Genomic DNA, 27,778 nt, shown 5'->3' with positions numbered 1-27,778 from the left:
CTAAGGGCTCAATTTCTAGTGGCAACAGGTCATGGTCGTAATGCCCTCTACCAGACCCAGGATCATATACTTGGTAGTAGAGCCTGATATGATGAGGAAGGCCTATCTTACACCTCTGACTCTTGTAGACAGGATGTGCAGGAGTACAGAGTGTCAGGAGTGTCTCCAAGTCTTGCTAGCAGCAGGGCAGGTGTTCACACTGGGCAGGAGAAATCGTCAGATGGCTTCAGTAAGTGGGCAAGTGGGCAGCTGGTATTGGCGACAGCAGGCAGAGTAGCAGAGTCAGGCAGGCCGGGTCATACACAGACAGGATAGATTGGGTACAGGGCACAGGCAGGAGCGTGGTCTGGAAACGATCAGTAACATAGGAGACAAAGAAGCAGAGAGAAGCGGAGGTCAGGGGACAAGCCAAGGTCGGTGCAGGTGGAGTTCAGAGCAAGGTCAGCAATTGGAAACATGATACAGAGTCACAGGTTATACAGGAGGCTGACGCATTTGTTACAGGTGCACGCAAGCGCTGGCATGTGTGCAGCTAATATGCACATGCAAATATGCATTAGCCAGGGTTCAATTCCTCCGGACACGAGAGGGAACATGTATTAGCCTGTGCAAAGACTTCTCTCCTTCTCTTTTATTTGCACGCCTTTCCTTACACCCAGTGCCACAGCGGCAGTAGTCCCTCTGGTTAGATGACAATTTGCTCTTAGTTGCCTGGGGTGACTCCAGTATTCAGCACAGCATGACCTGTATCCTGGTGATGGCTCAGTCCCTCGGCACAAAGGTCACAGCTCTGCATTCTCTGGTCCACAGCACAGTAAAAGGCTTTTCCATCAGTCACTTTTCCCATCTTTCCTCTGAGATGATCCTCCCCTTTCCAAATTGCACTTTCCCAGATCTCTGCTCAATTTACCAAGGAAAGTCCTCAGTTCCAGTCCCCTGGTGTGTCGTGGAATCCTGAGTAATGAAGTCCAAGCCCCCACCTATTTGTTCTGTGCAGTGCCCCTTTAAGAACTACAAATCACAATTCCCATTGCAACTACATCCTCATCCTTAGAGCCGCTTCTCTGCCACAGATTCTACAAAATCCTTCATAGCCAATGTTTTAAAAGCCTTTACAGGTCATCAGTTTAGAGTAAATTGTGAGTTATGGTCCTAGAATTATTGCACTTGTTTGCAACAATACCTCAGGTGTGGGGCAATAGATGTTTACATACCAGTGCTTGGCCTACACTGTTCTTTTTATATGGGGTATGTAAGGTGTCACAGGGGTGCTTTTAAATATATATATATTTTTTTATATAATTATTTTGTACACTTTTTTTATGCTACTTTATTGCAAACACAAGAGGGCTAACAAGACTTTGGGGGTCTCTTAGGCCCCCAATGTCTCCCCTGTCCTCCAATGCAGCTATTCAAACACAGAAAGCCCTCTGCTGGCTAGTAAAGCTAGTACCAAGCTCACAGCTGCAAGCTTAAAGCGGTGTTTCACCCTAAAAAACAAGTTTCTAGCATGCCATTCAGCATACTAGCGCGAGCTACAGTATGCCTTTATATTTTTTTTTTGCGCCATACTCACAGTTTAATCGCGTAGTAAAGTTTCAGACTCCCCGCGGGGAATGGGCGTTCTTATGCAGAGGGAACGTGATTGACGGCCGGCTATGGTGCGTCACGCTTCCCGAAAATAGCCGGAGTAGATCTCGGCTCTTCACGGCGCTATACGGCGCCTGCGCACAGACATCGGAGCTAACTGCGCAGGCGCGGTGAAGAGCAAACTCCTATTTCGGCTATTTTCGTGAAGCGTGACGCGCCATAGCCGGCCGTCAATCACGTTCCCTCTGCATAGGAACGCCCATTCCCTGCGGGGAGTCTGAAACTTTACTACGCGATTAAACTGTGAGTACGGCTCCAAAAAAATATATAAAGGCATACTGTAGCTCGCGCTAGTATGCTGAATGGCATGCTAGAAAAAAAATTGTAAAGGTAAATTTTTATTTAAAAAAATAACAAACGTGTCTATACTTACCTGTGCAATATTAGGGTCCCCCGTCAGCGCTCCTGGCCCCTCTCCTCTGTTCACCCCCACCATGGGAAGCCGCTTCCCATGGGGCACCCGTACCAAAACGCCGCTGCTGCATCCATTGACACAGACAGCGTTGGCTCAGCCCCACACCCCTGCGCCAATGGCTCCCAGTGCCCCAGCGAGACCCAGAGGTGGGGGAAGCGAAGACCTGCAGACGTGCAGAGCGCTGGATCGAATGAGCGCTCAGGTAAGTAAAGGGGGGCAATGCTGCCACCTAAACATTTTTACTTTAATACAAGTAATGCATTAAGGTAACAAATATTTAGGCTTTACAATCTTTTTAATTACTTTTTTATCATATGGTTTATAAGCACTCCTTAGTGGACACGTGGTTCAGTGTCTCATCCGTATGTTTTTACCGCCCAACAATTGCAAGTGTAAATTACCCTTAACAGTTAGAGAATCAAACAAATGTTCTTAAAATGAAAAATTTTCACCACACCCTTGCTAGTATATAACCAGCTTTAGCCTAATATCAGATGGGCGACTCTACCGCTAATAACAACCAGTGTGTCTTCCACTTACCTCTTTCGAATCGCTCTCCGCAGGCCCAAATGCTCAGCTACAGGGGGAGCGATTCCATGGGGACAGACAGGCAGCCTCAATCCTGTTGCTGACCACACAGGTGACAGATATCCTTCATTTAGCTGGTAGGCTGAATCGAACAGGTTCCTCCATCCACACCTCGATCACACAGTGTGTATCAATGCGTACCCTGTGTGCGGGCCATGTTAACCCGCACATGCATACACAAGTATTGAGTGCATCCAGGCCCATTGATACCCATGTTGCCCTTTCATTAATTTAGAGGGATATTCCTTTGGATGTGGTGACCTATGTGATCATAGGTACAGTGCATTCGGAAAGTATTTACAGCGCTTCACTTTTTCCACATTTTGTTATGTTACAGCCTTATTCCAAAATGGATTAAATTCATTATTTTTCAAAAAATTCGACAAACAATACCCCATAATGACAACATGATAGAAGTTTGTTTGAAACCTTTGCAAATTTATTAAAAATAAGAAACAAAAAAAAATCCCATGTTTGTATTCACACAGCCTTTACTCAATACTTTGTGAAGTACCTTTGGCACCAATTACAGCCTCAAGGCCCGTACACACGATCAGACTTTTTGACAACAATTGTCCGATGGACAAATGTTCGCTGTGAGAACAGACAAATTTTCCAGCAACAAATGTCCTACGTCGGCTAATCCGATCGTGTGTACACAAGTCCATCGGACTAAAGTCCAAAGTACAAACACACATGCTCAGAACCAGTGCTAAAGATCAGACAACAATAGCAGAAGTTGCCCAGAGGGTGGCGGTAAGGAGCAGAAAAACGTCTATTACTTCACTACATTCGTGTTTGTTGGCTGAAAAAGTCCTACCGTGTGTATGCATACCAAGTTCACAGACAACACGGAAAAGACGGTTGAAAGTCCGATCGTGTGTATGAGGCTTTAAGTCTATTTGAGTATGTTGCTATAAGCTTGGCACACCTATTTTTGGGCAGTTTATTTTCTGTCTGTATGGTAGGAACATTGGGTGAGGTAAATGTCTGTGTGTATAGTGTATAGAAACGTTGGGGTGAGGTAAATGTCTGTGTGTACAGTGCATAGGGATGTTGGTGTGAGGTAAATGTCTGTGTGTAGGGTGTATAGAAACGTTGGGGTGAGGCAAATGTCTGTGTGTAAAGTGTATAGAGACATTGGGGTGAGGGTAAATGTCTGTGTGTACGGTGTATAGGAACGTTGGGTGAGATAAATGTCTGTGTACGGTGTATAGGAACATTGGGTGAGATAAATGTCTGTGTACGGTGTATAGGAACATTGGGTGAGATAAATGTCTGTGTACGGTGTATAGGGACATTGGGGTGAGGTAAATGTCTGTGTGTAAGGCAGGGGTCAAGTCCTGGTGAAAAAAGTGTGGGAACTCCCACCCAAGATCCACTCCCCCACCAAAAAAAAATAAAAAATTATACCCTCATATGCATAATTACTAAACCGCGTGTTTTTTTTTTAAGCAAGTTCTTTCTAAATCCTGCGTTAACTCGCGGCAGACCTCCGCAAAGTCTCCTGGGAACAATGACAAAAGCTCCCAGGAGACATTGTGGCATTGAGGAAGTGATGGAATACCCGCACACTACCCGATGAATCCATATACAGGAAGCGGCCAGTAACATAAAGGATTACTAAGGTTCGCCTGCCCCTGACAGTGACTCGAGCTGGGCATCGCCGCTTAGTGAAGGATTGGTTCGGGCGGCTCGGCTGCTCTAGTCCTGCAAAGGCAACTGCGTTCCTGCTGTGAAAAAAGTGCAGGAACTCCGTTCCCACGCGTTCCTGCAGGACTTGAGCCCTGGTGTAAGGTGTATAGAGACATTGGGGTGAGGGTAAATGTCTGTGTGTACGGTGTATAGGAACGTTGGGTGAGATAAATGTCTGTGTGTACAGTGTATAGGAACATTGGGTGAGGTAAATGTCTGTGTGTACAGTGTATAGGAACATTGGGTGAGGTAAATGTCTGTGTACGGTGTATAGGGACATTGGGTGAGGTAAATGTCTGTGTACGGTGTATAGGGACATTGGGGTGAGGGTAAATGTCTGTGTGTACGGTGTATAGGAACGTTGGGTGAGATAAATGTCTGTGTGTACAGTGTATAGGAACATTGGGTGAGGTAAATGTCTGTGTGTACAGTGTATAGAAACATTGGGTGAGGTAAATGTCTGTGTACGGTGTATAGGGACATTGGGGTGAGGTAAATGTCTGTGTGTATGGTGTATAGAGACATTGGGGTGAGATAAATGACTCTGTGTATACAGTGTATAAGAATGTTGGGGTGAGGTAAATGTATGTGTGTACATTGGGGTGAGGTAAATGTCTGTGTGTAGAAACATTGGGGTGAGGTAAATGTCTGTGTGTATGGTGTATAGGAACGTTGGGTGAGGTAAATGTCTGTGTGTACATTGGGGTGAGGTAAATGTCTGTGTGTACATTGGGGTGAGGTAAATGTCTGTGTGTACGGTGTATCACTGTACACACAGCAGACATTTACCCCACCCCGATGTCCCTATACACCGTACACACAGACATTTACCTCACCCCAATGGCCCAATACAACTGTATAGGGACATTAGGATGAGGTAAATGTGGGTGTGTACAATGTATAGGAACATTGGGGTGAGGTAAATGTCCGTGTACGGTGTATAGGAACATTGGGGTGAGGTAAATGTCTGTGTACGGTGTATAGGGACGTTGGGGTGAGGTAATTCTCTCTGTGTACAGTGTATTGGGACGTTGCTGGGTGAGGTATGTGTGTACGGTGTTGTATAGGGACGTTAGGGTGAGGTAAATGTCGGTGTGTATAGGGACGTTGGGGCGATGAATGTGTGTACACTGTATTGGAAAGTCGGGGCTCAGTATATTGAACACACACATAGCTAGGAGGACTGAGGTTACAGAGAGGTGAGCGGCGCCCCGCCACACTCCCCTGAACTCTTCACCTCAGATACTCTGCTGGCCCTCTCTAACGTCAAAGCCTCCTAGTTTAAAAAACACCACCAGCGCCGCCCACGTCCCACTCCTGCCCGCGATTGGCTCTCGCCAAACCAATAGTCGCAGAGCCTTGCCGCCCATAGCTTTGCCCGTAATGCGGGTTGCCTCCTAGCAACGGCGAGCCCCTCTGGCTAGGGGCCCAGCCATTGGACATTAACCCGCAGACGGGCGTGTCTTAACAGAGCGGGGCCTATGGGCGTTCCCCGTAGAACGAGGATACACAGTTGCATTTTTAAAAAAACACACACTCGTACCACGTGGGGGCGTGACGTCAGCGGTTGGCGGAGGAGAGCGCTTTGAGTCCGGGCTGGTCGTTGTTAGATATCGGCGGACGTTGGTCGGAGAGCTCTCGGTCTGTCAGGAGCGGGTCACTGGAAGGCTGAGGCGATAAAACGAGGAGGTGAGAGCGGGGAAGCGGGAGCTGACAAGGGACCTGTCACAACAATGGCTGTATACACATAGGGAAGCCGGTAATGCGCAGCCGTTTCCCATAACAACCAATCATTTGTCTTGTTTCATTCTCACAGAGGCAACCGTTGCCTGTGACAACAAATCAGCGGTTTTGTTTCATCCTCCTTGGCAGTATGAGGGAAAGCTGTTTGTTTACTTCTGTCAGCCGCTCCACCTTTCTTTCCTGATGTGAGCCCACTGATATGATATGATCGCCCCGTGTATGGGCCGTCGTCATACAATATACTCCAGGTGACAAGTATAGGTAGCTAAGAAGAGGGGAAAAAATAAAAATTAACTAGTCTAATAGTGGGGGATTAGCTGAAAAATTTCGCAGACAAAAATGGAATAAGGTCACCGACGTTTACAGAGAAAAAATAAATAAAATAAAAATAGCATATACAGTTTTTTTTGGCATAGAAGCCTGCAGGGCTTCGCAACTGCGATTCAGCGTGTCCAGGGTGCGGTGTACAGGATCCTGCATTGTTTACATCCCAGTCCTGGGTGTGTCCAGAGGTACAGACCTCCCCCAATATACGGAGATCCTACCATTTAACCACTTAAGGACCGGACCAATATGCTGCTAAATGACCCAAGTTTTTTTTTACAATTCGGCACTGCGTCGTTTTAACAGACAATTACGCGGTCGTGCGACGTGGCTCCCAAACAAAATTGGCGTCCTTTTTTCCCCACAAATAGAGCTTTCTTTTGGTGGTATTCGATCACCTCTGCGTTTTTTTTATTTTTTGCGCTATAAACAAAAATAGAGCGACAATTTTGAAAAAAATGCAATATTTTTTACTTTTTGCTATAATAAATATCCCCCAAAAACATATAGAAAAATATATTTTTCCCTCAGTTTAGGCCGATACGTATTCTTCTACCTATTTTTGGTAAAAAAAATCGCAATAAGCGTTTATCGATTGGTTTGTGCAAAATTTATAGCGTTTACAAATTAGGGGATAGTTTTTTATTTTTTTTTATTTACTACTAATGGCGGCGATCAGCAATTTTTTTCGTGACTGCGACATTATGGCGGACACTTCGGACAATTTTGATACATTTTTGGGACCATTGTCATTTTCACAGCAAAAAATGCATTTAAATTGCATTGTTTATTGTGAAAATGACAGTTGCAGTTTGGGAGTTAACCACAGGGGGCGCTGTAGGAGTTAGGGTTCACCTAGTGTGTGTTTACAAGTGTATGGGGGTGTGGCTGTAGGAATGACATCATCGATCGAGTCTCCCTATAAAAGGGATCACTCGATCGATGCAGCCGCCACAGTGAAGCACGGGGAAGCCGTGTTTACATACGGCTCTCCCCGTTCTTCAGCTCCGGGGAGCGATCGCGACGGGGCTGCTATAAACGAATAGCCGCGTCCTCGTCCCGGATCGCTCCTGAAGCCACAGGAACCGCTGCATGTACCGGGGGGGGTCCCGATCGGACCCCCGACCCACGTCTAGGCAGGGACGTACAGGTACGCCAATGTGCCTGTCCGTGCCATTCTGCCGACGTAAATGTACATGCGGCGGTCCGGAAGTGGTTAAAGGTCCTTGCTCGGACACTTCCTGCTATAGGGTGACAGCTGCCTCTTAATTGCTGTTTATCGGCGTCGCCTTGTAGTTTGGTTGAAATCGCATCATGTTCACAACAAAATGGCGCAGAACCCTTTTTTTTTTTTTCCTCTGCACCTGAATCACAGCGCACAATGCGATTCTGGCAGTCGCTTTGCAATCTGTGTTGGGGTTTCGTTAACCACTTGCTCACTGGGCACTTAAGCCCCCTTCTGCCCAGACTTTCAGCGCTCTCACTCTTCGCATGACAATTGCGCGATCATGCTACACTATACTCCAATAACATTTTTATTATTATTTTTCACACAAATAGAGCTTTCTTTTGCTGGTATATATATTCACTGCTGGGGTTTTTAATTTTTTTTATTTTTAAAAAGACCGAAAATTTTGAATAAAAAAAAAAAACAGTTTTATCATTTTGTGTACCTTTTTGATAACAGGTAATTTTTATCCTTCATTGATGTGCGCTGATGAGCACTGGTAGGTGGCACTGATGGATAGCACTGGTGGGTATTGATAGGTGGCACTCTGTGCACTGGAAGGTGGCACTGGTGGACACAGATGAGGTAGCCGTGGCTCTCTGTGTGAGGGGCCGATGTGTCTCTGACAGAAGCCGGTGACTTTTTTTTTTTCCTCTCATGCTGACATCATGGGGGGGGGGGGGGGGGGGGACTATTACTCATCTGTTTACATCACATCATTGGGTGACAGCTGATCACGTTGTAAGAGGCCGGGAGTCGAGTCTCATAGATTCGGTGATCACAGAGCACGCCACACAAGGGGTGCGCAGGTAGCTCATGCACGGGAGGACTTCATATGGTGACCTCCCGGGAATTAAGTGCTGTAGCCGTCATTTAGCTATAGCGCAGGCTGGAGAAGGTTAAAGTGAATCTAAAGTTTTGATATTTTTTTTTATTTTACTTTTTTTTTTTAAACCACAAAAATGTTATCCTTACCTCCACTGTGCAGCTCGTTTTGCACAGAGTGGCCCCGAACGCTGTTTTTCCGGGGTCCCTCGTGGCTGTCTCGGCTCCTCCCCGCATCAGATAACCCCCTCTGGGAAGCGCTCTCCTAAGGGGGTTACCTTGCGGGCGCGCTTCAGAGTTCAGCATTTGGCGGCTATTGCCCTGGCGCCTGCGTCATTGCATTTGATTGACACCAGCGGGAGCTGATCAATCTATCCAATCTAGCGCATTTTCGTTGTGGGACATTCCAAGGCTCAGTTAAGTACCTTGTTTGTACCTAGATTGGTTTGAAAGTAGGAGAAAGGGCCCCTTCAGACATGAGGACCGTATGTCCGCATTTTCATCCATCCGTTGCGGATGAAAGCGGGACATACATTGGTCCCTATGTGATTGCGGGTGTCAGCGGATGAACATCCGCTGACACCCGTAATCGTCCGCCTCCGCAAAGATACGATTTTTCGGAAGGAAGAAAATTCTATTTTTCTTCCGTCTGCCGGATCAGATCGGATGAACACGGACATACGGTCCGTGTTCATCCGATCCCCCATAGGGGAGAGCGGAGGAAAGACAGGGCGGTCCCTGCACAGTGTGCGGGGACCGCCCTGTCAGCTGCCAGCTCAGCGGGGATTTTACGGAGGATTCCCGATGAGCTTTTGCGGACACAGGGAGCGGATCATTACTGATCCGCCCGTGTGAAAGGGCCCAAAGCCTAAAAAAAAGGAAACCAATGCAGCCATTACATCTAAGAATTGGTAAGCTGCAATATAATAAAAGTTGACTTTTGTGTTTAATACCTCCTTTAACCACTTCTGCCCTGGAAGATTTGGTTGCCCAATGACCAGGCCATTTTTTCGCGATTCGGCACTGCATCACTTTACTGACAATTGTGCGACGTTGTTCCCAAACAAAATTGACGTCCGTTTTTTTTTTTTTTGTTTTTTTTTCCACAAATAGAGCTTTTATTTTGGTGGTATTCAAACACCTCTGCAGTTTTTATTTTTTGCGCTAACAACAAAAGAAGAGCGACAATTTTGAGAAAACACAATATATTTAACCTTTTGCTATAATATATTTTTTTTCAGTTTAGGCCGATACGCATTTTTATACATATTTTTGGTAAAAAAATTGCAATAAGCATATATTGTTTAGTTTGCGCAAAAGAGATTTGTGCAGAGTTTTAAAAGGTGCCTTGACTGAAAAAAGTTTGCGAAGCACTGGCCTAGAGCAGGGTTCCTCAATCGGGGGTTCCACAGAACCCTAGGGTTCATCCAGGGGTTCCTTGAACAGTTTCTGCCTCTCAGATAAGTTCCCACTGACACCAATGCTCTTTTTCGCTATCTGTAAGGTAGAAATTCTTCCCAATGATCACAAGTGTAAGGAGCATTTTTCCCATCAACCATCACACTAATGTATCATGAGTTGTACCTATAGTAATATTTAGCAGGGGTTCCCTGAGACCAGAAAGTTATTCCTTGTACAAAGAGTTTTATTGAAAAAGGTACATCAACAAACAAAAAGAGTACAAAAGAGAAAAAGACTGTGGTAGACACAGCATAAGGTATCAAACATCAGAACAAATAGTCCGTAGACCTGAGATCAATCCGGCATCTAGGGATCCAAAAGCGAATCCAGAAGACCGGCAATAAAATGTCCTCAACTCTAGTAGCCTGCTAAATTAACCTAATGTCGGCTTAGGTGACATACCGGCTAACACCCCGGGGTAAATGTAGAACTTAAAAGCAAAGTTGCTATACGATACACAACATTACCAAAATATAAAAAAATAAAAAATAAAAAAAATAAAGATAATAAATAAAATAACAAACCAAAAATTAAAATTCAAGCAGGCACATAGCAGAGGATATCAGTTTTTCAAAATATAAAATAAATAATGCATCCTGTGTCCAGGGCCGACAGGACCAGGCCCGAAGGCCCAAGCCACAAAGAAAGAGAGGATGAAAAGAAAGAGAGTCAACTAGATAGGTAGCATGAGCAAGTAGCAATGAAGAGAAAGAGGAAAAGAAATAGAAAAATAGAAAGAAAGAATGAAAGAGAGAAGTGGGTCCACGGGGCGGGGGAACAGAGACCTATCAAAGAGAAAGTAGTGTTGGGTTAAATCGTGAAGGGTGGTTGTTAGCCACCCAGGGTTGCCATACCCTGAGAAATGTATCGTGGGTATCTGCTAACACAGCAGTGAGTTTCACGTTAACCATAATATCATTAATGCAGTTTTTAACTGCTTCGAAACTGAGAACCGGGGTCTTCCAGGCCCTTGCAATGATCAATTTAGTTGCAGTAAAAACATGCGCCGCCAGCTGGCGTTCAGGGCGGAGAAGCTCTGTGATCGACCAGAAAGTTATTCCAAGGGTTTACTGTGTTGAAAAGGTTGAGAGAAGCTGCCATAGAGACAAGGTGACATCAGCAGGGTCTGGTGATGTCACCATCAATAAAGCTGCCCGGAGAAATGCTGTGCGTCCATTACTGGAGCATGTAGACAGGAAGAGGCTACGAAGTGCTTTCAGAGGAATTGATAGCAAAAAGGTTGCAATAAAAAAAAAAAAAAAAAATTTCCCCAAGAAAAATTACAGAATTGGGTTGAATTTTTAACCCTCCCTAGTTATATATCTATAACATTAATATAGAGCGAATGTATAAACCATCATAAAAACAATTCATTATTATTATTGTAGTACTATGAAGTTATAGGCATCACCCACTGATGTCTTGTATGTATTATGGTTGTGTTGTCAGCTGAAGAAAAAGGGAAATGCTGGTCTTTAAGGTGTCATGGATGAATCATTGGGTTGGGTCATCCGTTAATCCTATTGTATAGAAGGAAGTGGTGGGTGGTGTGGTCCTTCAATGACGTCCTCACATCCTTGGTGACACAGCACAAAAGGTTGGTTGGGTATTCTGTTTTTTTTTTTTTGTATAACTTATTTGAGGACAGGCTATGTAATGTGTTTACATGTCATCATGTGTCCATTGGAAATCCACGTGACAGAGTCAATACGCAGGTGTGAAACTGGTAGACGAGGAGCAGAGCATTGTCGCTCTTACAGGAAATCTCTAAACATTTATGGCAGTATCGGCAGGATTTTCTTTAAACCAGTGGCCAGGTACTATTTTAATAAAATCTGCAGATTTAGAAGCCTGGTCAGTTCTCTAGTTGTGCTGGAAACTAAGTGTGCTCCCCTCCAATGATCAAACCTGTACTGACCCCCCCCCCCCCTCGTACAGCCATTCACTGGGAAGGTCAGTGTTTTGCCATCTCTCCTCCCTCAGCCCTCTGAGGTCCTTATGCAGCTGAGAACAAAACAGAAGATATATGATCACATATTCACATTTATAAACACCCTTTATTTTTTTATATATATATATATATATATATCTCTTTACACAAATGTTTTTCATATTTTTTTTGTCACTTGAGAAGTTTTTACTCCCTTCCAGGCCATTTTTTGCGACACTGCACTGTGTTGCTTTAACTGACAATTGCGTGGTCGTGCGATGCTGTACCCAAATAAAATGTATGCCCCCCACAAATAGTACCAACTCCAGTTCCCTGGCCCTAAGTCGCCATCAGCGTGCGTGTCAGGAGTGGGGGACGCCCTCCGCATCTCTAAGTTTCCCCTCTGCGTCCACCAAAATCTGGACTGGGATGCTCTACGGGCCCGTCCTATAGCTGCTACAAAGGATCTCCGCGTGGTGGCCTTAAAAGGATCCCATACCACAGGAACGGAGGAGCTCTGTTGGTTATTCAGTAGGATAGCATTTCGGCCATACTCTGGTTCGTGACAGCTTGGTCTGCTAACCACAGTGTGTTCAATCTCCATACCCGATATGAGGGAGGTGCATCCAGGGCGAGGTCCACCATCAAAGGGGAGTGGTCGGTTTTTGCCCTGGGGAGATCTTCTATTCTAGATACCATATTAAGCATATTTGACGACATTAGACACAGATCTATACGTGACAGTGTACCTTGGAGTCAGACTGACACAAAAACTCCTTCACAGACGCATGTCTCCATCTTCAGGCCTCCACCAGGTCAAATTGGGACAGGAATGAGGCTAGGGGTGTGGGAGGTAGTGTAGAGCAGCGGAACCTGTCAATGGAGTTGTCAAGTACTGTATTATAATCACCAGCTATCAGTAGAGGGCCTTCGGCTAGATCCAGTATCACACCCATCACTCGCTCAAAGAATTGTTTAGTAAAGGGTGGTGGAAGGTACAAGTTAGTTACTGTGTAGGGTTTACCAAGGAGTTCTAGTACAAGAATTACGAAGCAGCCATTCGAGTCTGGCTATAAGAATTGATGTACCTCTGGCATACGTGGAGTATGTGGAATGAAGGGCATATGCTAGTTTAGCTCTTTTAAGGGCCATAACCCTGGAGCCCCGTAGATGGGCTTCCTGGAGAAGGATCACATGCGGATTATGCCACACCAGATAATCGAACATTAGTGAACGTTTCACTTTGGGGTTAATACCCTTAACATTCCATGAAGTCGGGCGTAACTTCGCCATAGGTAAGTGGAAGTCATAATTACGGACACCCAGTTCTCGTGGTGCACTAGGGTCATCCAAAGGGAAGAGTACCGTGCACCTCGAGGAGTGGGTGCAGACAAGAATAATTTATACATGTGAGATAACAATGTGCATTCTGTAAATGGTAACTGGACAATAAGATGGCCAACCAGGCAAAGAAGCACATAATAAGGACAAAATAGAATAAAATGGGAGAAAAAGGGGATCCCCCAACATTTGATCCCACAACATTCAAAACCACCCTAACCCTCCTGGCTCCCAACAACATGAGATCTTTGATCCCAAAACTGCAAAGCAGGGGGTGTCTGATAATCTAGTCCCCCGGCCAACAAACCCCGAGAGGCAGAAAGAGGTCTGAAGCAGCGGGCTGTCATCCGTGTCCGCATAGAACAAAATATGATTAGTAACCCAGGTTCTGAGGAAAACGGTTCCAAACATAGCAGGAGCGTAGTCCCAAGTGGGATCAAGGGAGTATCATTGGTAGTCATCCAGGATAACCGATGTCTAAGTGACCTGTAACAAGGTGTTAGAAAGTGTCCCCATCTTCACATGGGGAAGGGATGATGAGATGATGGTAAGGAATGGGTTGTCCTGTCCCCCACTTTCCCACTCTAATAGTGATCAAGTGGGGGGGATGCAAACAAGAGGTTGATAACCATAGTAGAGGATGGTTACTTTCAATGTGGAGGAGATCTCCGGTTCTGATTCCTTCTATCCAGAGGTGCCAGGGTATCCACCCAGTGTGCCGCATCTTTAGGATCTGTGAAAAAAAAGGCCTTGCCTTTGTAAACAATCCGCAACTGTGCCGGGTACAGCATTCAGTATGGTAGTTGTAGCTCCCTCAGCCGTTTCTTGATGGCCAGGAAAGTAGCCTTCTGCTCCTGTGGAGCTACTGTGAAATCTGGAACAATGGTGGTCCCATTACCATTAAAGGATACCCTGCCTTTTTCTCTGGCGGCCCTGAGAACTGCTTCCCTGTCCCTGAAGTGTAGTAACTTCATAAGCATGAAGCGTGGCGGTGCCCCAGAGGGTAGGGGATGCAGAGGGAGACTATGCGCTCGCTCAATGGCAAATAACGGTGAGAAGGTAGAGGCGCCAAAAGTGGATGTCAGCCATTGCTTCATGAAAGCCTTTAGGAGCTTTTTCCTCTGAACCATCCGGGAACCCCAGAAAGCACAGAATATTCTGCCTCAGGTGGTCCTCCATGTCTGTTAGCTTGTCAGCAGTATAATCCTGGGCTCGGCTCCGCTACCTGACAGAGCCCTGTAAGGGACGTGTCTCATCTTCCATTGGCCCTATGCGTTTTTTACCCTGTGCCGAAGATTGTGCACAACCTGTTTCAGGAAGGATAAGTCGGATTTAATAGAGTCTATTTGAGTGGTGAGCGAGGCATGACTGCGCTGTATAGCCTCCATGATCTGTGTCAGGGTTGGCTCTGCAGGGCTTGCAGCGACATATACAGCATTGGGGGAAGCAGGATCATCAGTGTCCTCTGGTTGGAGAACAAGAGGGGGTCCTCAGGGCTACACTTGGGGATGTGGTGTGACTCGCCCTTCCCTGGACACTGCTGCAATGAGGAGGCAGAGGATGGCTTGCGGTGATTCTGTGCATGAGGCTGGCCGGTGCCATTTTGCAGCTGTTGACATGGCGTATTGGCAGCGTGAATCCCGGTGCATCCTACATTGCAGGGCCGTATTTGACCATCGCCTGGGGATCCAGGGAGACGGAAGGGACCCCTGAGGATAGATCCTGCAAACCCAATCTATCAAGGATTTGTGCGGTATGGACGGAACTCCGGCGACTCACATCCCAGGCGTTGGCCAAGCCCCAGGTATCTATTTACTTGGTGTAACAATATGTGTATGTATAATTTTTTTAATTCCCATTCATGAAATCTGACTTGGGCACATATATCTGTAGTGTTTGCTTATCTCTCGCTAAGTTCCTTTTTTTTTTTTTTTGCTGCTCCGTTTCCTCTGTTATCAGAATGATAACTTCTGACAAGTTCTTCGACTCAGGCGATAAAAGCAGCTGGAAATTTGTAATGGGGAGGGAACGTAGAGACAGATGAGCAGGGAGCTTGTCTATTCACCGCACAGCTCTGCAAGTATCTTCGTTCCTCTGACTCTGTGGAGGGGGAGGGGGGGTGCCTTTTTCCAATCAGCTGTCACACAGTGTATGCCCAGACTCACCTCCCATTGCCGACACGGCAAGAACATTTTCTAACACGATGTGCACTTTATAAAGAATGTAGAAAGGGAAAGACTGCAGATGTACATGTAAAAAATATGTAGGGAGATTTGTTTCATCTCTGTGTATTATATGAGGCTGTTCACTTCACTGGGTATATGTGAGGGTTTACATCCACTTTCAAATGTTTTTTTTCCCCCCAAAAATTGAAACGATTGCCATTACTAAAAAAAATAATGTATAATGTTTTGAAGGGTATAAAAAAAAAAAAAAAGCAAAAGTACTGATTTTAAACTTGCAAACAGAATTTGCCAGAAAAAGCCTGGTCTTCAAGTGATGATGCAGGCTCAGTTTTTCCTCAATTAGCCAGCAGGCTGAGGGGGAAAAAACAATAAATACTCCCTGCTGTGTCATTGCATTCTGACAGCGGAAGATCGGTCAGAATACACTGATCAGTGCTGCAGCGCTAATTGAACTAAAGTTTTCCAGCAAGTCCATTCTGGAGTAGGTGACCAGTAGAATGACTGCTCTCCAATAGGACCAGTCGTAGATGGATCGAAATTTGTCCAGTCCCTGTGAACTGGACAAATTTCAATCCATCAATGGTAAACTTAAGGGTTACAGACAACAGGGGTCATTTTGGCTGCTCAAGATGAACAAAGCAGGAAACATGTAGAATGAAGTGTCAGTAATTTATGGACAGAAGCTATTAACCACTTGCGGACTGCCCGCCCACAATTTACTGCAGACGGGTGGGCTGCACAGGCAAGGCGACATACCCCCACAGCGCTGCTTGCTTCTGTGTTTAGGGCATGCTCATGTGATTGTACACAGTAGGAGTTTGTCAGCAAGTCCCAGCCAATGATTACTGGCAGAGACCTGCTGATTGAATGTGTCGCATTACAGCCCAGAGCCCCGTGTTGACAATCGCCCTGTTTCTTATCTCTGCAAAGCAGAGGTAAGAAACAAAGCGATCTGTAGTAAAAAGCATAACACTTTTATAGTTAGGCAAACTTTTTTTAATATAATCTTAATTAATGAAAGACAAGGCGATACCTCACCATAAACTTTTGCCAAAGGTGTCGGCTTCAAATGTTGCACGAGTCATTTATTTTTTGTTCCATATAAAATAGACAAACAAACGACAAACATGCACAGAAATCCTTTAAAGTCAACAAAGTGTGGAAAGAACCATAATCGGGTAACGGGTCAGTGGCAAGGTCTCCACCCCCCTAACGGGTGAGCCGAGCCATGACCGCCAGATTGCTAATTGTAAAACGGAACCATCCTCCGAAGAGGAACCCTCTCGCATGTAAGAGCCGGCCAGCCGCCCGGGAAATAAGTAAATGATTGTGTATCGTATAAAGTAAGGGACGATCCGGATGGGCGAGCACGAGGGAAGGGGGCGCCTGAATGCCTCCAGCTAACCTCCCACCGCACCACCCCCCAGCCTGGGTCCCCCCAAGTCCAAGGCACACATTTAATCCCTTGATTGCTCTTGATGTTAACCCCTTTCCAGTCAGTTTCCTTGGTACAGTGACAGTGTATAACATCGCAGATCACTATATTAATATCACCGGTGATGTCAGTGGCAGTTGGTTGCCCCCCCCCCCCCCCCTATGTCAGTTAGTGTCAGATTGGCTGCTGCACTATCGCAGTCCCATTATAGGTCCCTGATCCAGTATATATACCATAGTTTGTAGACGCTTTAACTTCACACAAACCAATCGGCATACACTTTTTGGGATTTTTTTTTCATTATCAAAGACATGTAGCAGAATAGGTTTTTGCCAAAATTTGTGAAGATGTTTGAATTCATTTTTTATTTTTATTGGATATATATTTACTTGCTACAAAACATATATATTTTTATTGTCGCTCTTTTGTTTATAGTGCAAAAAATAAAAACTGCAGAGGTGTTCAAATACCACCAAAAGAAGGCTCTATTTGTGGGGGAAAAACATAAAAATTTCATTTTGGGTACAGTGTTGCATGACCGCGCAATTGTCATTCAACATGCGACAGTGCTGAAAACGAAATATCCCATGGTACCTTGCTGCCTGTAAACAGTGATTCCTGTACTCTCCTCCTCTCAGCACCTCTGTAGTACGGAAGGAAGGCTCTGTGAAATGTGTGACACAGCAGTGCCTCCTACAGGGCATAGTGACTCAGGTGTGTGGGAATCTTCACAAAGTTAACAAATTTCTAAATTGTTCAGCTTAATAGTAGGCTAGAAATAATTGACATACATTGCGGAAATGAATATAGGATTTTACATTTATACCATATAAACACTTGTCGCTGTTTCAGTGTAAATCATAAGGTGTTAGACACAAGGAAATGACCGGGCATTCCCCCCTCCGCACCCTGGCCACAAAACCACAACGTCTGTTTATATATCTCAGCAGATTTACTTGAATCAAAGCCTCTTTGCATCTGGATTTCCGTAAATGATGCATTGGCTGACTGCTCCTGGAACTTGTGCTCTGTAACTGAAAATCTTACCTCAATAGTTGTATACTTCCTCCCCTCGCCATCACTGCGGGTTTAACCACTCGCCAACCACCTAACTTTAAATGTACGTCATTACTTTACAGTTAAGTATTCTTCTTCCTTTTTTTTTTTTTTTTTCTTCAGGCGGTCGACTTTTATAGGTGGCGGGAGAGATGCTCCCCCTCCTACCGCATTCATCGGGAAGCCCGGAACCGATCTGGTGCGGCCGATGGCTAGGCAGGAAACAGAGTGAATGGCAAGATGGGCCCCACTCAGCTCTATGCCCTTGGAGGACAGGAGCGACGTCTGACATCGCTTCCTGTTCTCGGGCAGACAGGATTTTTGGAAGAAAAGTGGAAAGGAAAAAATTTAGGGGACAGTTTAAAAATAAAATAAGAAAAAAAATAGAGGACCTCTCATGCTTATTTCTATTACAAGAGATGTTTGCATTCCTTGTAATAGGAAAAAAAAATGAAGGGACAGCGTAAAATAAAAAAAAAATTATTTAAAGCGCTCCTTCCCTCCAAACTTGCCCGCAGAAGCAAACTCATACTCGCCTGCATATGTAAACAGTGTTCAAATCACACTGCGATTGTAGAGAGAGCAATAATTCTAGCGCAAGACCTCCTCTGTAACGCTAAACGGGTAACCTGTAAAAAAAAATTATGGAAATTTTAAGTACCGTAGTTTGTCACCATTCCACAATGGCGTGCACAATTTTAAAGCATGACCTGTTGGGTATCAATTTACTCAGCGTAACATCATCTTTCACGTTATACAATTTTTTTTTCCGCTAACTTTACATTTCTTTTTTTTTTATATCATTGGTGTATTTCCCCTCCAAAAAAATTGTGCTTGAAAGACTGCTGCGCAAATAAAGTGTGATATTAAATGTTGCAGCAACCGCCATTTTATTTTCTAGGGTCCCTGCTAAAAAAGTATATGTTTAGGGCTTCTAAGTAAAATTGCTAGCAAAAAATAAAGATTTTGCTGGCTTTTAGTGCTGCATATTAGTTCCGCCCCATCAGTGCAGCGCACATCAGTGAAGGAAAAAAATTACTTACGAAATCGTCTGACAGAAACTAAAACGTTTTCTTGTTTCCAAATTTTCTGTCTTTTTTTGCAATGATTCAATACCACCAAAAAAAGCTCTATTTGTGGGATGAAAACCGTAAAAAAATCATCTAAGTACAGTTTTGCGTGACCGCGCAATTGTCATTCAAAATGCAAGAGCGCTGAAAATTTGGCCAGGGCAGGAAGGGGGTGTAAGTGCCCAGTATTGAGGTGATTAATAGTCAATTCTTTAAAATGACTGAGAATTTTTTATTGTTTTCGAAGCACTAGCGTGATATACATGGATAATTTATGGAATGAAAATGGAATGGAATGACTTTTTTTAAAGTTTGCAACTAATTAAAAGTTTAATCGGATGATCTGAGTGATGCATTCTTTTGGTATTTGTGTCTGTATGTGTCTCTCCCACTCCATACAAATGGCATACATTTACTGTGTGTTTTCCTAAAGGTGTTCATCTGTAAACCCCCAATGTTGCTTCAAGAGACGAGTGCTGGAGACCTCCTGACAAAGGCGTCAGCCCAGGGGGACATGGAGGAGGTGCAGAGACTGCTGCATCAAGAGAGGATACATCCCGACTGTCTCAACCACTTCGGGAGGACCGCGTTGCAGGTGTGCAGGAGATTGTAGTTTTTTTATTTTATTTATACCCACACAGAAATGGTGTCAAGATTTAAAAGTAAAAAAAAATTGTTAAATTTTCACATAAAAGGAAAGCTATAATTGTGCCAATTTTTTTTTTTTTTTTTAATGTTTATTACTATATGTATGAATTTCTTTTCTTGTTTTACCAAAAACAAATAATGCATGACTAAGGCCCCTTTCACACGTGGCGGATCAGTGATGATCCACCCCGTGAACCTCCGCTTGCTCAGCGGAAATCGCTCCGTTGATTCCCACTGAGCCGGCGGATGACAGGGCGGTCCCCGCACACTGTGCAGGGACCGCCCTGTCTTTTCTCCGCTCTCCCCTATGGGGGGATCGGATGAACGCGGACCGTCTGTCCGTGTTCATCCGATCCGCCAGACGGATGGAAAAGTAGGTTTTTCCTCCGTCACACTTTGGCGGGTCGGATGTCAGCAGGGATGTCACCGCTGACATCCTCGGCTCCATAGAGGAGCACAGAGCGCCCGTTCAGGTCCGCCTAAAAAACTGGCAGGCGGTCCTGGACAGGCCGCCCATGTGAAAGAGCCCTAAGGCTTCCCATATCACTGTGTGCTATCAAAATAGAAGGCACATCACAAGTATTTCCATTCAATTGTACATTTTGGGTTCATGCACAGGCCTAGAATAAATTTCCATGAATTTTCCCACATTCGGAGAGCCGCAGCTTAGCTGGAGTTTACTAATCAGTGTATTCAGACAGAATAGAATGTACTGGCTGATGGGATTCCTCCATCCACTTCATTTGTGTGGATGGATGAATCTGTTAGGGAGGTACAAACTATGAGAAAATTGGATGAAATATTCCATACGAGGCACGATCGTTGAATTTTCATATAGTGTGCACACAACTTTCAACATCTGATTCTGACTTTGCAAATCGAAAATCCATTTTTTTCCCCTCATACGTGAACAGAACGAATGTGAAGTGTGTGTGTGTTTTTTTTTTTAAATGCAAGAAAAATCTGATTGTGAGGGACTGCGCATGCTCCAACAATAAATGACAAAAAAAAGCCTTTTGTTGTGCTAGAATTTTTGTACATTATTTCATTTCTATCCTGGGTTCCAGCTTGCTGTAAAACATTGAGGAAAACTGGACGATTTTTTTTGGCATGTTTTCTTAGTGTGTACCCCTGTTTTTGTTTTTGTTTTTTTTTGCCCAAAAATACTGTCTATGGCCAGCTTAAAGCGGGGGTTCGCCCTGTTAAAAAAAAAAAAAAAGTTTTTTTTTATCAGACAATTAAATTCGGCATCGTAGCGCGAGCTACGGTATGCCGGTCTTACATTTTTTATGCCCGTACTCACCGTGCTATCGTTGATTGAAGAATCCGGGGAATGGGCGTTCCTATGGTGAGAGAAGGTGATTGACGGCCGGCCGTGGCACGTCACGCTTCTCCGGAAATAGCCGAAATAGGCTTGGCTATTCACGGCGCCTGCGCATAGCCTGTGTGCAGGCGCTGTGAATAGCCGAGACCTACTCCGGCTGTCTTCGGGGAGCGTGACGTGCCAGAGCCGGCCGTCAATCATCCTCCCTCTCCATAGGCACGCCCATTCCCCGCGGGAGTCGGATTCTTCAATCAACAATAGCACAGTGAGTACGGGGATTAAAAATTTAAGACCGGCATACCGTAGCTCGCGCTACTATGCCGAAAGTAATGGAATAATGGGGTGAAGGAGGGTGAACTACCGCTTTAAGTCTCATACCTGTGGCAATTTGATCATTGTTTGATCTATTCAAAGACGGGAAAGCACCCTGTAATTTATTGCCTTTCTGTGCTGACAGGAGTGGTACTCCCTTAGGCAGACGGAGGTTTAATTTTCTGTTGTCGCACCATTTCCTGCACTGTGTGTGTGTGTGTGTGATTAGCTTTGTACAGCAATCATAAGACTTCAGGTATTTACTAACTTTAAATCTGTTAGTACATCTTAAGCTCCCCTCCCCCCAGACTGACAATGCTGCTGTCCAAAGGTGCAGCCTGTGCTCTTCCATCCAGGGTGGGGGCACTCTAATACAGGAGGTAGCAATATATTGCATTTATAGGTTTTGTATTTAATAGCACTTTAACTTGTATTCTTTTTTCCTAACCATGAATGCTTTAAAGCTGAACTCTGGGAATAAATTAAATGGCATGGTCAGTCATGGTACAGCGCTCTTCATTGCATGGCCTACTACTGTATACCCCTTAATGCAGACCATCGCTGCTTACACATGGGAGCACGTTTAGAAGCTGGTTCACACATGTCCGGGACAGCCGGGGTGCGATTTCCAAAAGGGTCCTGTGCATTTTTTATTTATTTTTTGGTTCGGTTCAGGTGCAAATTCAGGCAAAAATTCGAACCTGAATCAGACCCCCAACCAGTGAACAGGAACGCCACAGGCTGGAAATCACAGCCACATGTGTTAACCCGGCCTAAGAAACATTTATGCCAGAGACCCAAGTCCCTGTCCTCCCCTTAGGTCTCTATCTTGGGCCTGCATATAAGAGAATTTAGGTGGTGTACCTAAAGAGCAGCCCATAAATATACCACTTTTCATAGGAAAGTCACCTGATGGAGATCCTGCTTCACTGACCAGAGTGATCATAAAATGTGAGATCTGGAAATAATGTTTTGACAAAGGAATCTCAAGGGTTTATACACAATGGTGCAGATTAAAGGGCCCCCTATGGGTGAGAAAGTGCCCAATTTGATGCAGCCCCTTGTCTAGCCACCATTGGAATGCTGTCCATCCCCTGGGGGGGGGGGGGCGTACCCCGGATTGTTAGAGATACGCAAGCGGGTGAAAGGAGGAGATTCAATTTAAGTTTGAATGAAGCCTGTATCCCCAGATGTGAAATATGGGTGTTGCTTCACAAAAATGGAAAGTGATCTCAGACAGCCAACCGGCTCAGAGGAAACACGTTCAGAGCTGTAGATTTAGACCACTTTCACACTGGGGCGTTTTCAGGAGCTTTTGGGCTAAAAATAGGGCCTGAAAAAAACTGCTCCCCTGCAGTCGATGCGCTGGCAGGACGTTAAAAAAAAAAAAAAAACTGCAAGCAGCATCTTTGGAGCTCCTCCACTGCTCCTGCCCATTGAAATGAATGGGCAGCACTGAGCGCTTTGTGGGTGCTTTTAACCCCTTTTCGGATGCTAGCGTGTGTTTAAAGCGCCCTGCTAGCGACCGAAAACCTCTGCAAAAACGGCGCTTTGCTGCCGACCCCGCTCCCAGGGTGAAAGGGGTCTTGGACACCGAAAAAATTCTCTAATGGAACTGCAGTCAATAAGACATGTAACTGTCCATTAATGTAGATAACACTCCTTCAGGGTAAAGACGGCACTTACCATATTCACATACATCCAATATTTCTTACACGTGGATAAAAGTGCTCTTGTGGATAACTATCAGTCTAAATGATGAACATGCATTGTGCCCAATCAAGGTATGTTCTTCCCTCCGTGTAACACACACTGCACTCACAGGATGTTGTTGACTTCTAAAGTAAAAAGACAAATAATGCCTTTCCATTGGCGTGTCAAATATGTAGCAGTTGGTGGTACTTTGTCCTTTTTAAATATTAGCAACTGGGTCCATTAAGGTTTGTGTAATGTCTCTGTCCCTTAAAGGGTGCTCAGTAATGCTAAACTAAAAACTAACTTCACTCTTAAGAGAAAGTGGGGAAACCGCATATAGTGTAGTAATTTTATTGTAAACTCATTGGGGCCAGTGTTGCACTTGCATTAAACCTTGTAATGGAGATTTTAAATATTGTAGGGATAACAGCCTGTTTCCAATCCAGAAAGATATCGCTGACTAGATAGCACTGCAGATTGTCAAATGTTCCTCACTCAAGCTCTGCACGCTCATGTGTTTTATATAAAATTTGAGTACAAGTTTGTACCCCATCCTGAAGCCATGGACATTTAAAATCTCAGGCGGTTCAGCAGGGATTGGCTGAGATTGGATCCATGTGCAGACAGGCAGATTGTGCCCAAGTCAAACCATCGAACGACTAGCATGTCTGATTTTAAGCATGCGATTATTGCCAGTGGCTATAGCCGCTAGCAATAATTGCTGTGTCTTCCTCACTGCTCTCTCGGGAGATCAAGCGCAAATCTCATCTATGGCCTGATGCACATTCCAAGGAAATAAAAGGGAGTGTAAAGCTCATGGGTGGTATTTTGACAAGTAGCTGTGCATCATCATTGGTGAACACTTGCTGGATCTGGGACAAGTGTGTGTGTGTGTGTGTGTGTGTGTGTGTGTGTGAGACTGGGAGGGGCAGGAGGACTACGATATAAGGAGCAGTTCTTCTTTTAGGTGATACTGTGATTGGTCGGTTCTTCCTTCATGTCTGGAATACATTTCTTAATATACATTTGTCCTACAGGTGATGATGTTCGGTAGTACGTCCATAGCATCAGAACTGCTGAAACAAGGAGCTACGGCAAACATTCAAGACTCGCATGGAATAACGCCGGCACACGATGCAGCTCGCACAGGCTTCCTCGACACGTTGCAGATCCTGGTTCAGTACGGCGCAGATCTTAACGTGCCCGATGTCACGGGGTCTCTTCCTATCCACCTGGCTCTTCGTGAAGGCCACCTTCCTGTCGTTGTCTACCTCGCCTCAAGATCGAACCTGCAGCATCGCGACCGAGAGGGGCGAACGCCCTTGCAGCTCGCCTCCATGCTTAATCCCAGCCTTGCAGCTGTTTTGGAGCAGTATACGTAGAAGAAAACATGGAAGAGGCCACATGAACAACAGATGGTGGGATCCATATTGTTAACGCTGTGTGTTTGGTATTGTCCATCTGTCGTATTATTTAGCACAGCTTAAATTCTATAGATGACTTTATTGGACAGGTTTAAAGTGCATCAATCTCCATGCAATGTGAAGAAAGTCATTGTGTGTCCTAACGGCCACAGTAGACTCCATTTGGTTTTAGTGGAGCCAATCGCACCCCACATAAGTCAGCCATATCATGAATTCCTTGAGACTGGCTGAACCAATGTGGAGTTTTGGCTTCTTTTACAAAATAGCCACCTCTGTTGTTGATCAACTCATGCACTTTATCTTTCTGATCTGTTCATATTGAAGTTTATCAATGCACAGAAATATTCAGTTGGATGGTGGAAAGAAAGCAGACTGTTTATGGGTTTCAGCAGATATCATTATTGCTCTTTGCACCATCTTATTGGATAAGCATGTTAATGTCTGGCTTTCTAGAGACTTCTTGGGTGTATATAATGATATGTGTATGTATATAATTTAAGTGTGTACTTATGGCCGGTTATGTGCAGTTCTTTTAATTTTTTATTTTTTTATTTTTTAATACTCAGGTTGTGTTTTTTTATTTTGTTGCATCATAGTATTTTGTTATGTTTATTTAACTATTAAGACTTGCTCTATGCAAAAGCATTAAAAGGAAGGTGTCATGGGACCTGAAATTACTATGACATGCAGTAGCCAGGGATTACAAGATTTAACGCCTAACTTTTCTGGGGGGAAAAGATCAAATTCTAAGGCCGGGCAGCAAAAGATTACGATTTGTAAATTTTATTTCAGACTTTTTGTTTGTTGGTTTTTTCAGAATCCGGAAAGCTTGACTCCGGGTTAATGAAAAAAAAATTACTTTTGCAGTGAGGACATCCCACCACCCCCCGACTCCCATTTTTATACAATTTTATTTTCCAAGCGTCCGCTTTGGGCTCTTGAAAGCTCGAAAAATTACCCTTGCAGTGACCCAAGGGTTTAATGCTTGTTAACGCTAGGGGGTAGAGGAAGGGATTGTATTACTTAGGCAAGCCATATATTTTACAATTTTCTTTCCTGCCTCTATGGGTGGCAGGAAAGAAAATTGCTTGGTTCCCCCACTTACACATTAAGTGTTGAGGGAATCCCTCGCACAGCGCCATTGTGTTCTGCCAGCAGGGAGCCTTTCCGACCAGCAGAACAGGTCCGTCGGAGGTTTGTTGTCAAAAAGTCAGATCGTGTGTACGGGCCTTTATAGAAGACCAGTTGCATGGATAGAGGAAGCCTACCGGAGGAAGGAAGAAAGCACCTTATTCCTCCAACCATAGACTTGACAAGCATTTAACCCTTGCAGTGCCCCTGGCGTTGGTCTTTAAGTATCTTGAATGATGTGTCCACAGTTTGCGCAGGTCTTGATTAAACTTGGATCACTTTTTTGCTTGACAGAATAGATGCATTAGTTATCCATAATTTGGCTAAGAAAGAGTTAATTTATTTTCATTTTTGGGGCTTTTATTCTATCTGAAATCATCATAGCAAGGATGGACTCGTGAGAGATGTCCTATAAATACCTGTTCATTTCTTCTTCTGAGTATGGATGGTGGTGCTTCAATTTTAACCTGTCTGTTTCAGCATGGTTGTTTTCAGATAAGGGCTCAGGCTTCATACAGCCCTGGTTTTCTCATGGACGTTGGAGACACTGTGGCCTTGCTTATTTGGGGCAAAGTTACAAAAATGCAGCAAAGGGCCTTCAGGGCTTGCATTGGGAGTGTTCAGATTCAGGGCTGTGCCTATATAAACAGGGAGCATATGTACGTGTGCATGCAAGGGTAGCTCCAAGGGACTCAGCAAGGCAATGGAGCCAACCTAAAACAGGAAACTGGTTGGATTAGGAAGTAGCAGGGCTTTTTTTCTCAGAGAATAGGTGCAGGAACTCCCTCCTTCCGAGTCACCTCTTGTGTCCACTCCCTACCCACTTCTGAGCATCATTCTTTGGTTCCACCCCCTACCCACCTCCAAGCACCATTCCTTGGTTCCACCCCCTACCCACCTCTGAGCACTATACCCTGGTTCCACCCTCTACCCACCTCCTCGGTAATGGATACAGAACCAATTATCAATTTATGGTGCTAAATAATTTGTATGTAATTTGTTAATGATATGAAGTAAAATGGATCCCCTATAGCCAACAATGGAGCAGACCCAGCAACAATAGACTCTTAACAGCTAACAACAATATACCCCTTCTTCAACAGTTTATGTCTCCCAGCAATGATTGTCTCCCAATAGCATAAGAGCCCCCCAACAACAATAGATCCTCCACCAGCGACAACTGACCTCCCCAGCAACAATAGACCCTCCCCCTGTAAAAATAGATCCCCTCCAGCAACAATGAATCCCCCCTCAGCCAGCATCAATAGACCCTCCAGTACACCTCAACACCCCTTGCCATTACATACATTCAGAGCTGAAGGTGCCGGAACTGCGTTCCTGCTGAAAAAAAGCCCTGGGAAGTAGAATACAAGATAATTTACAGGCCTGTTAAGTTTAGGGCACATATTTAACATGGTCACCAGAACTATATGGTTCATTACTTATGCGGGTTTAATAACACTTTAATATGATTCTTAATGGAACAAAACAGGTCTTATATTCTGCTTTAGAACTTTGGGACTTTTCATTGTCTTGCAGTTTAAATTTTGCTTGACAGCAGTTCGTTTTTTACATTTTCTTTTTTTTTTTAAATAGATTTAAACCTATACATGCACATGTATAAAAAGCAGAGAAAAGCAATGCAGCACAGGCTAACAAAGTTCTGTCACCCTCTTGAGAAAAAAATTAAACCCAAAGTAGTTTTAAAAAAAAAAAATGTCCCTAGATCACTCATGGGATTAAAATTTGGAGGTAGGCGGATTTGCAGATGAGGAATTTTTCCTCCTTTTATATAATACTCCCACAGTTTGCATTGTAAGCTTTGCTTATTCAGATGCATTTCATAGATCCCTGTTCTTCCCAAACCGTAGCGTGGGAGGGCAGTTTGTAGTCCATGACTGCTAGCGCAGTGTTCAGTTTGGAAATGTTATAAATGCTGAGCAGAATATTTTTGTGTTTACATGTAAAATTTACTTTTTATTTCAGTTTTTCTTGTATAGTTATAGTTTTGTGCACTTTCAAAAATCATTTTTTTGTTTTAAAATACGGCCTCTTCACTGCTCTCCGCCTACATTGATTCTTCCAGCCAGATTGTATGTCCTTTATTGACATATGAGCCATCAGGAGAATCCACTGACTCTGTGATGATATTTTAAGGTCCAGGCTGCTGGAAAGCTAAGTAACATGGTGTTTTTATTTATTCATACACATATATTCATTTTTTTTTTTTTTTTGAAACCCTGACAGGGTCACTTTAAAAAATTATTTCATAGGTTTCAGCAGGCTCCTCACAGTTC

General features: G+C 44.4%; 1 protein-coding gene across 1 annotated transcript; it reads left to right on the top strand.

Annotated features, from left to right (window-relative positions):
• The first annotated feature begins 5,800 nt into the window (after positions 1 to 5,800).
• Positions 5,801 to 24,909, top strand: CDKN2D (cyclin dependent kinase inhibitor 2D). Its single transcript, XM_040346426.1, has 3 exons — positions 5,801 to 6,037; positions 19,381 to 19,542; positions 23,964 to 24,909. Exons 2-3 carry the CDS (start codon positions 19,402 to 19,404, stop codon positions 24,306 to 24,308), a joined length of 486 nt encoding a protein of 161 aa, XP_040202360.1. The 5' UTR covers positions 5,801 to 6,037; positions 19,381 to 19,401; the 3' UTR covers positions 24,309 to 24,909.
• Positions 24,910 to 27,778: the final 2,869 nt, after the last annotated feature.

The sequence above is a fragment of the Rana temporaria genome, chromosome 3, assembly GCF_905171775.1.
Source record: "Rana temporaria chromosome 3, aRanTem1.1, whole genome shotgun sequence".
Lineage (NCBI taxonomy): Eukaryota > Metazoa > Chordata > Amphibia > Anura > Ranidae > Rana > Rana temporaria.
The sequence above is the reverse complement of the archived record's forward strand: the minus strand, read 5'-3'. Positions and strand labels throughout refer to the sequence as shown.

Bases quoted from the DNA above. Each gene is read 5' to 3' on its own strand.
- CDKN2D (XM_040346426.1), top strand. From the start codon at position 19,402: ATGTTGCTTCAAGAGACGAGTGCTGGAGACCTCCTGACAAAGGCGTCA. The intron at 19,543-23,963 runs GTGTGCAGGAGA...TTTGTCCTACAG, and splicing joins TCGGGAGGACCGCGTTGCAG to GTGATGATGTTCGGTAGTAC.